The 10,793-nt window shown below is 32.2% G+C and overlaps 1 protein-coding gene across 1 annotated transcript in view; it reads right to left on the bottom strand.

Moving 5' to 3' along the window:
* Positions 1 to 1,959: 1,959 nt before the first annotated feature.
* Positions 1,960 to 10,793, bottom strand: part of LOC115874547 (fatty acid synthase-like) — a 40,831-nt gene continuing 31,997 nt past the window's right edge. The window contains exons 10-12 of the mRNA XM_030889724.1: positions 8,155 to 9,599; positions 5,724 to 5,979; positions 1,960 to 3,749 (exon numbers count right to left, since the gene is read on the bottom strand). Coding sequence (XP_030745584.1) covers positions 2,172 to 3,749; positions 5,724 to 5,979; positions 8,155 to 9,599 — 3,279 coding nt within the window. The 3' untranslated portion in view covers positions 1,960 to 2,171. The remainder of the gene's footprint in view (positions 3,750 to 5,723; positions 5,980 to 8,154; positions 9,600 to 10,793) is intronic.

Genomic DNA, 10,793 nt, shown 5'->3' with positions numbered 1-10,793 from the left:
AATCATTTTTGATGATTGGCGTTATGACAACGACAATATTTTTTGAAAATTTGACAATAGTATGACAATGACCGTTGGAAACTATGGAAACTACAAAAAAAATCTGATTGAACGCCATCTGGCAATAACTAGTAGCAATTTCTTAACCTAAAAATTAATTGCACTACCACCTAGCGCCCGAGGCTGGAACTATTTTATTTGAAATTGCCGTGGAAACCGTGGAATCGCTTTTGCTATTTCACTTTCCGGCCCCTGAATGGCATTATATCAAGTTAAACTTCAAAATTAACAATTATTACTACCTGATAACAATTACCTAATAAGGTAAAACCAAAAAGCCCCAAACCTTCTGTCTGATTATTTTTAATTTTTGTAAACGTACGTTATGTTTATTTATGTTATATACATTACTAACATCTACAGATGCATGAGCAATACATTTATTTTTATTAGATTGTATTAAAAAAGCCTCTTTTATTTTTCTTTTAGAGGCTATCGCTTCTTTCATTATAATTTTGGCGTTATTAAAATTTATTCTGTGCCCCGTGTCCCATGAATGCTGACAAGTCTTAGATTGATTGTAGATATTCCTGCAGTGGCGAAATACCCATATAGGATTTTCTGGAGAGATGAATCAACCACATAGATATAGACATTTTTAGTGCCTTAGTTATTGCACTGTTGTCCTAAAGTAAACCGTCTGTCGGTATAACTTTGGGATAGATAAATTTTACACGTAAATAGCCGTAAAGAAGTATTTTGTACCAAAGAATGATACACAGCCATAAATGAAGCTAAAAAAGTTTGAGAAAATATATTTTCGTAATATTAGGGCAGTAAATGTATTTTTCTTTTAAAAAAACTGAATAAGAAGATTTTTTTTACTAAAGAACTAACAAATACAGATAGCAAATATATTAGTTTCACAAATTCTAATGATTAAATATCCATCATAAAAATAAAACAATATTTTTCTTAGGTACAACGAAAGTTTACGACTTATTGTCTGAAATATTGCAGGAAAAAATGTATTATTCTTAAATAAAAAGGCCAATCTATGTGCACCCTAATTTTGGGAGTCCAATAATTTCATCAAAAATGTCCTGTTTCCTCTTTTAATCTCTTGTTATTCCGCAATCTGCGTAAACGCCCATATTTACAAGATATATTTGATTTCTAAAAAACATCCTGTTACTGACATTAGGGGTAAGCAATGGTAGCACTAACCTTAATAATTAAGATTCACACATACAATAGACTAAATAACTGCTTTAAAAAAGAACTTTTAAAATACCATGTCCAACTTTAGTACAAAATGATATTAAGGCTAGGATACATACTGAACTAAATATTAATTAATATTATTCGTAAGGAAACTTGGAGACAGTACCAAAATTGGCACGCAAAGATAAAATTTTGTTTAGAAGCAAATATATTTTTCTCCCAGTGTCATTTAGTCATTTAAAAAAACGTTATTTGCGTAAAATATGAGGGAAATAACAGTGTTTTAAGATATACTAACTCACAGTTCCGTTTGTAGTGTAGAAAGTATACAGAATTCGTAAAATACACCTATATGTAGTGTGTAGAAATGTTAATAAACATGCTGTGTTCAATGCAGAATGATCAGATTGGTTTATTTAGTCGTATTTTAGTTACCCTTTAATAGCATGTAGTAGAGATAACTTTATTTTTGAAAATGACGGACATACACATTACACAATGTGAAAATATGCGGAATGTACCAAAGTTATGTTGCAGTTACAACAATACCCAAGTTTATGGTAGTCTTAGAATCAAAGGAACTTATTTTACTAATAATTTCTAAAATAATAAATTTATTAAACCAAACTTTACATATAATATTTTAATTCGTTTGAATAATTCAAATATTCTATAGTTAGATCACTTTAAAAAATATAATTAATTAATTAAGGTAAAATAAAAAAAGCCTTAAACTGAATGTAACAAAATATATTACAATCATACACTACAAAAATATATCTATTTATTAACAATTTCAGCTCAATAAATTTTGTTCTGTAAATTTTTAATAGTCAAAATGTCAATTTTCATATATACAATAATAACATCCTCACTTAAATTTTGAGTTTTTTTCAATAATATAAATGTACTACAAAACTATATAAAATAATTACCAATTTAAAAAGTCAAGAATTTTGGATTTGTAAATTCTTAATATTTTCTAATGTTAGTTTTCTTATCTCCGATACTACAATTTCGATTCCTAAAAATTCTATTAAAAAGTTCTTAATTTCTAATGAGGATATTGAATCTATTCCTAAATTGCTCAGCGGAATATTCATATCCAACTCTTTCGTACTTTTTGCACCCAAAATCGAGGCTATGTGACCCAAAACGCCACTGTTTTGCTCGTCACTGTCATCACTGTCATTGCTCGACAGGTATACCGAAGAGGACACAACAGGTTGCTCCTGCAACATCAACTGTTCTAAAGTTTCCAGACAAGACGAAATACTATGCAAATTATCTATTTGACTCTTTTTAAGATTTGCTCTTGTGGTGAATCCAACATCACCAATCATCCCCCACTGCACAGCCAAGGCTGGTAGCCCTTTGGATTGTCTTTCTTTACAAACCAATTCTATTGCAGAGTTTCCGAAGCTAAAATTAGAAACCGCCTGAGTTCCCAAAACTGCCATGGCTGAGAATACTACGAAATGCTCAAGTTTTGGGCACATTTTTTCAGATAAATTGCTCATGTTTAGGGTTATGTGTAGTTTTGGTGACACGACTTGAAGGAAATCATCTGGTGATAGATTAATAAAGGTTTTATTGATTAAGTGCATGGCTAGATTGAAAATTCCACCTACTGGTGCTAAATCGGAGGAGGACTTTAGTAATTTAGTTGCTCCTTCAATAGTTTGAGCAGGGAATGAGTTAACTATTACAGTAACTCCCTGAACTTTCCAATTTTCTATTAAGTATTGCTTGTAGCTACTTAAAGCAGTACTTCTGGAGTTTAAAATTATTTTTTTGGCTCCATGCCGAATGAGCCATTTAGCTAACTCCATACCGATACCTCCTAAACCTCCGACAATAATATAGGACTTCACAGAATCAAAAATAATTCTTCTTTTAACGTTTGTAAACGTATCGTTAACCATATTTACGACTAGTTTTTTCTCTGGGTCACTGTCCAAATATTTCATGACGTCAGCAGATTCCATAGAGTTCACTGAGGTGTAATGGAAAGGTTTTAATGCGTTCTTATTTAAGTATAATTGAATCGCCGATTTTATAAGGCTTAAGGCGGTCTCGTCTTCGTGTTCCAACAACATTTTTAAGCTAATTCTATATATTTGGCACCGTTTCAAGCTGAACGCATTCAAAATATCACTATCTATTTCGGATCTGTTATAATACAGAGTTATTAACTTGCAGTTGTTAGCCAAAACGTCCACGTAAGCTTTGTTTATATTTCTTTCGTCGCTGGTAAATAACAAACTGACACCACTGCCGGATGTCAAATTTAGAACTTCTTCTAGAAAAGTATCGTTCTCGGAACATACAGTATTTACTTTGTTATAATCATCCAGAAAATCTTGTAGACGAGAAAGTTCTTGGGATGTTGATATATCTATGATAACTTTACATCCTTTTTCAACAGCTAAATATACTGCTGCTAAACTGGAGTTGTCTGTTCCAGAAATAAGAATAGTGTCGTTTGGTTTTAGTTTGCCGAGGTAACAAACTCCATAATAAACCTAAAAAAATATTATACGAACTGTATTCCGAAAACTTCGGCAGCATATTCTGCAGATAAGAATATGTAAAAAAGTTCGTAAAATTGTATGTCCTAAAATGCTTAGTTTCGGAGATACAGGGTGTAGAAGTTTCACTTTTATTTCGATTTTTTCCAAATAATTTCTGAACTAATGTCAATATTTGGATGAAAATTTGTATCTGAGAGTTTTTTAACATGAGAAATTTGATTTTGATGCCAATATGACTCCTACTTGTAGAGGGCGCCACCTACATATTTTTTAACTTGTTTTAAGAATAATAACTTTTCGTCGGTACCTGTATAAAACTACTGAGTAAAAAAATATACATTTTCGACGTTTTTTACCTAAAAAAGTTCTCTTTGTAAAAATCGCTACGAATAATGGTTCTCGAGATATTTGGAATCGAATTTATCAACACCTGTCATTATTGGCATAAAATAAACATGTTGACTAAATATTTATTAGACCGAAATCATAAATCTTAAATGTTTTTGTGCCAAAAGTTCAACAGAAACTGTTTTATCATCATTTTCCGCAGATAAATGTATGATTAAAATAAATAAATAAAAATTTTCGAAATGTATTTTATTTCAGTACAATAACTATCTATTCAACGTGTTTATTTTTTGTAATAATGACATGTATTGACTATTTTCATTCTAAATATCTTGAGAACGGTTGCTCGTAGCGATTTTTACCAAGACACATTTTTTACGTAGAAAGTCACGGAAATGTATATTATTTCACTAAGTAGTCTTATACAGGTACGGAGAAAAAGTTATTACTCTTTAAAACAGTTAAAACACATGTAGGTGGGGCTCCCTACAAATAGGAGTCATATTAACATCAAAATCAAATTTCTCGTGTCAAAAAACTTGCTTATTTTTATCTGCAGAACATGCTGCCGAAGTTTCCGGAATACAGTTCGGACCACCCTGTATATAGAGGGTGTCCGAAATTATACGAGTACCCGTTGTGATCTAGGAAACTAAAAGAGATAGAGAAGAGCCACGAAAAATTGTACAATTTTATGTCCAACAAAATGACGAATTAAAAGTATTTGAGGTTTTCTAAATTTAAAAATCTTCCATAATTTGACCTCTTTCATATCTCTTACAGCGTCCGAGGCCCTAATTAACGAGACATTATACATGGTGTTCTAATAACATCAGCAGATAAATGAATACCTACATTAGGTATCTGAAATATAAGCGATACCAATTAAACTTTTAGTTACGTAATCGAGGGCGCGATATTTAAATTCATTGTAGCCAATCATGGACATATTCGGCGCCGGGCTAACTAACTGAAACTTAAATTTCCCGCTGGGGATTCAGATAGTAGCTCTGATATAAAAAATGTCAAGTTTTCATATTTATTTATTTATTTATTACCTGAGATTGTCATTCGTTTTGACACTTTAGTTTTGTATGAGGAGTTTTTGGTTTAAATGAATTGTGTTTTGATACTTTAATGCTTGAAATTTTTTATTAGCAGACCGCGCAGTCGAACATTGTTCTTTTTAAACCTCTTTTAGTACGAAGTGTATAAAATAGCTTAATAGTCAATGTAAAAAACTCATCGCAACCTTATTGGAAAATTTTGAACGGGAAAGCGGTAGTAATGACCCTTTATGTCCCTTAAGTGCTGTTAAAAAGGTCAGTTTGTTGATGTAAATAATAACTGTTTATATATTTATAATTAATTTATTTCTGTTTCCTAAAATATTTTGATTGAAAGAAAATATGTAAAAGTGGGCAACGCTGTGCCATAATCACCTGACTATAAGTTTAATTGGTATGAACTATACTATATATTTTTTTTCTCTTTTAACAAGAATTCTAAATAATTCCAAAACATTTCACCAATAAAAAATAATAAAAATTAAACTGAAATGTTTTTTCAACGACTTCTGTGACGCCGTTTTTGTTTTCTATCGAACTATAAACTTACCAAGGTGTAATCTAAAGGAATCGTCGAAGCTGCTTCTAATGAAATGTTCAAGCTATCCGGCAAAATCCAAAATATTTCAGGCTCAACGGTAGTTTTCAAACAGCCCCTTGTTGATATTCCCATAATACTTTTTCCAGATTTTGTTTTTCCAGAAAATTCCATACCAAAGCCATAACTGGCATTAATATAATCGCTTTTGTACATTTTTGTATCACAATTACTTAAAGTCGCATATTTAACTATCACAAACTTGTTTCTAAAAATTATATAGAACTCTATAATAGCATATTGTTTTATTAGGAGTATAAATAATATTTTTATGGCGAGGCTGTACGACATACAGGCGAGGCACAAAAAGTCATTTTTTTTACTCCGATACTGTGACACACAATGATGCTCATCGCTCACGCTCATCGAAAAAGTTCCTCAGAACTTACGACCGAGAAAAATCAAAGGTTTTCCTTGATTTAAGTAAAAACAATATACGGATTGTCCACGGGGTTTCTAACAGGACACTGTCTCCCCAACGAACACCTCAGTAGGCTGAAGCTGAGAAGCAACGGCGAATACAGATTCTGTGGGGAAGATGGGGAAACACCAGAACACCTTATCACTGAGTGCGCCGAGACGACGACCATTCGTGCCATGAACTCTGGTACGGCTGATGTCGAGGATGGAGAGCTGGCCTCTGTGGAGCCGTCTCAGATACTGGCTTTTGTTAAAGCCTTGAGCCTGTATGATGAGTTATAACTCGTTATAACTCAAGAAAGGCGAACACACAATAGGTCTGTAAGGTCGCGGCGATCAACTCCCCTCCTAAACATTCTACATGCTCATCGCGCAATAAATATATACAGGGTGAATCTTAAATAAGTTTTACAGGGTGAATCTTTAATGAATAAAAGTCAAAATTTTATCAAAAAATCATTTTTTTTGGACATTTTCAAGGTAAAATAACTCGGTTATTTTGGATTTATTTGAAAAACGGCAAAGAGAAAATATGTTTCCTTTCTCGAGATCTACCAGCCAAAAATAAAAACACTAAATCACCACAATACACCAAAACACTTTCACTTTTACACTGGACGCGCGTTTCGCTAACCATGTTAGCATCATCAGCAGATGATTATAAACTACTACTACTTTTTGATGATGCTAACATGGTTAGCGAAACGCGCGTCCAGTGTAAAAGTGAAAGTGTTTTGGCGTATTGTGGTGATTTAGTGTTTTTGTTTTGCTGTGTAACACCAAAGGTTCCAACCATATACATATAACTATATATACTCAGTGTTCCCTATTTAACCCCGTGTGCTGTTTCCGTGCCGTAAGAAAAATACAACATAACTCAGCTCCATATTTAATGCTGCATAAGTTTATTTCACCCGGATATCGATTGAACTGCGATTGCGCCAAACTCCGATTGGTTGTTGTTTTTGTTCTGTTTGGATTACTTTTTATTTGTGCGCGTAAAAAAGTGATTTTGTTTAGTTTATTGTTTCCAACTATTTTTTGATATTTTTCCAACTCCATGATAATGTGTTATAAATAATAAAAATATAAATAAAATTGAAGGTTAGGTGAAATGTCAGTCTACCACTTCCCTTTAAAAACACGGACCAATGAAAACTTCTTCAGGTAAGGCATGCGCAATTAAGTGACCATCCGGGTGAAATAGACTTATGCAGAATTCCATATTTCTCTTTCACTGTTTGGGCTTCAGTTTTTAGAGATTAGGCTGAGTATATAAAGTTATATGTATATGGTTCCAACCCTCAACTGTAATCTACCAGCCCTAAAAATATTTGCACTTATTTAAGACTCACCCTGTATAGGTATCTTGATACCCTCCGGGCATTATTAACCTACAAATGCCATTGATGCATAAACATTTTGTAATAAATATTATCCACAAAAATTCTGAAATAATGATGAACTAAAAAATTACACATTAGTATACGATAATGTAGGAAACTGCAGGTCGCACAACGCTCAATGGAATGAAATATGCTGGGAATAACCAAGAAAGATCGTAAAAGAATAGAGTGGATACGACAAAAGACACACGTAATAGATGTCATCCATAGAATCAAATCCCTCAAGTAGCAGTGGGCAGGAAACCTGGCAAATAGGACGGACAACAGATGGACGACACGAGGAATTAAGAGACCTAGAAAAAGACCAAACCTGAGATGGGACCATGATATTAGGAAATTAGATGCATAACTTGGGTCCGCATAGCCAACAATAGAAAGCAACAAACCAAACCAAACCAAACCCCAACTACAAAGAGAGTATCTAAATATGTGATGGAGGCTACACCATAATTGAAAATGGTTGAATAAGCTGAAGATGATGATGATACGATAACGCCCATCGTCCTCCTATCACACTTAATACGTAAATAATTATAGAACTTTTATATTTTTCTTACTGTAAAGTGTTGAATTCCGTCCATTCTATTTTGTTATCGAAAATATCCATAGCGACATCTACCGGATTTTTGAAAAACGTTAATTCATTTAACGGAATCATTCTGAAAGAGCTCCATTGTCCCTTGGTATAAATATTTATACCGAGATTCTTCTTAACTTGAGCAGAATAAAAATCAGACGTTGGATAAAAATCCACCGAATTATCTATGATGAAAATTCTCAAATTAGTTGATTGTTGCTCTTCTTTCAAACAGTTATAAAATCCTATTAGTCCAGTATTTAAGGATTTACTTATTAAGTATGTTGTGTGGTCAATTTTTGATAAACTTTCTTTGACTTTTTCGATCCACTTAAAATCACCGTTGTCAGCTTCTATAACAGTAAATTTCTCTGATATTTCGACAGCTTTTTTAAGCAAAACAAAACTAAACTCTCCTTCCGAACATTCAAAGATAACATCATCGCTTAATTTGTTCAGGTCTTTACTTTCAACTTTACAAAATATAAAAGTTGCTTGCCCTAACATGTTTAGTGCTCCATTAATAGGTATAGCTTGACAAACAGGTAGAATTAGTAAATCCGGATTGGTTTTTAATTCACTGATATCTTTGACTAAAGAATACTTAAAAACTCTAAAGTATTTCCTGTGAATTAAGTGATAAATTTGATTATTTAAATTGTTTTCTGAACATGACAACTCCGAAACTTGTGTAAGTGTAGCTGTTCGGTTTTCATGTACAATTTGCAGAGTTATACACAAACTAAATTCTAACTGATTTGATAACTGCCTTTGATATTTTATTGCATAAGGAACATAATCGAAATAATGCAGGTACGGAATGTTCAAATTTTCTTTACGTTGAACTCTGGAACATGTCATATTTTTTATTCGCACTCCGCCACATATAGCAGTCTTATTAAATTTGTTGTAGGAGTATTTCAAAAACCGTTTCTTGCTTATGGCATTTTTATGTTGTAAAGGATCAATTTTGACTTCAATAATACTACTTGGTTTGACAGTATCGTTGTGTTCAGTAAAAATAATACACTGAATTATCGATTCTATACAAGTGGCCCAATTTTGCGACCAAACTATTGTGCCAGTTAGTCCAGAAATATCTAAGTTTTCAATTTTCTGGAATAACCCACTGTAATCCAATCCTCTCAAGTGAAATTCTGAATATATGTCTTTTGAACCAATGAGGGTTTTGCCCAAATCTTGTTCTGATGTTTTTTCTGACGATTGGAGAGTCGATATTTTTCCTTTAGCTATTAGTTCGTGATTATGCAAGACTTCGAAGTGCCCGGAAGTGAAAATGTTAACATAAAACTCTAACGTGTCGGTTAAATTGACAAGTCGGAGGAACTGGACAAACTCGAAAATAACTGGACATTGTTCGAGTTTCAGTTCGTTGTTGCAAGCATATGTGGACCATACTAAAAACTAAATATAAGTTTAATTATTATCTTCGAAATTACTACAGATTAAAACAATTGAAAATACACTTACCGGCATGAAAAACGGGAACATTAAAATATTAATATATTTTAAAGTTTTATATATTTTTTTGTAGTGGGCCGATTTTGATGATTTTTTTAACAATATGTAGCTGTATTATTAATTTGACTTATTAGTAAAAGTTTCCATCTGTCAATTATACGAGTTTTGTGTACCCCCGTATAATTAACTGATTGCAACTTTCATTTTTCATTTAGAAAGAGATACTAAACAGTCAAGTAATCTAGCTACAAATTGCTTAAAGAATCATTAGAATCGGTCCACCAAAACACAATATACAGGGTGGCGCACCTTATTCGCCTCGATTGATTATACGATAACGGAAAGATGTAGAAACAAAATATTTTATGGGTATATGTGGGAAGGCAATGTGCATAATTTAACATTATTTTGTAATGTACAGGTTATGTCAGAACTAAGATCCATACCAAAGTTATATTTTTTCTTATGGAACACGCGGTATTTTATTTAATTTTTGGATTCTGGGACATAAAATAAGGCATTTCTTATAAGGGTTTACTATGTCTAAAAGCTTTGGCTTTTCAGATATTTAAAGATATATGCATGCTATAATACAGAAGTTTGTAAACACCTTGTACATTACTTTTCAGAATTCATTATTGTGCTGAATTTCAAGCCAGAGAAATAAACTTTAATAAAAAAAATTTGATTGTTTCCTTAAATGTATACAATGGATATCAAAAACTGCTGGTCTATTTTAAATATTTATTTTACATAAAAACTTATGCTTTTATGCTATACGTTATACGTTATTTCAAATACAACACTATGTATTTTTTAAATAAGTCGAAGCAGATTTAGATGCTCTTTCAAACTGTATTAGGATCTCCTATACTTATCTGACTCAGATTTTGAATAAAAAGCGTTTTTCAATAAAATGGCAACCAAGATGGTTATTGTCGCCATGGCAATTTGCTAGTGACAGTTAATAACCATTTTTCTTGATAAAATAATAAATACTTACTTATTAACCTTATTGGTAAGGTAAAATAAAATTACACTAAATCACCACAATACACTAAAACACTTTTACTTTCACACTGGACGCGCGTTTCGCTAACTACTACTAGTAGTAAAACTACTACTACTACTAGTTGT

The sequence above is a fragment of the Sitophilus oryzae genome, unplaced genomic scaffold (assembly GCF_002938485.1).
Source record: "Sitophilus oryzae breed Bouriz unplaced genomic scaffold, Soryzae_2.0 scaffold_1297_pilon_pilon, whole genome shotgun sequence".
Taxonomy (NCBI): Eukaryota; Metazoa; Arthropoda; class Insecta; order Coleoptera; family Curculionidae; genus Sitophilus; species Sitophilus oryzae.
The sequence above is the reverse complement of the archived record's forward strand: the minus strand, read 5'-3'. Positions and strand labels throughout refer to the sequence as shown.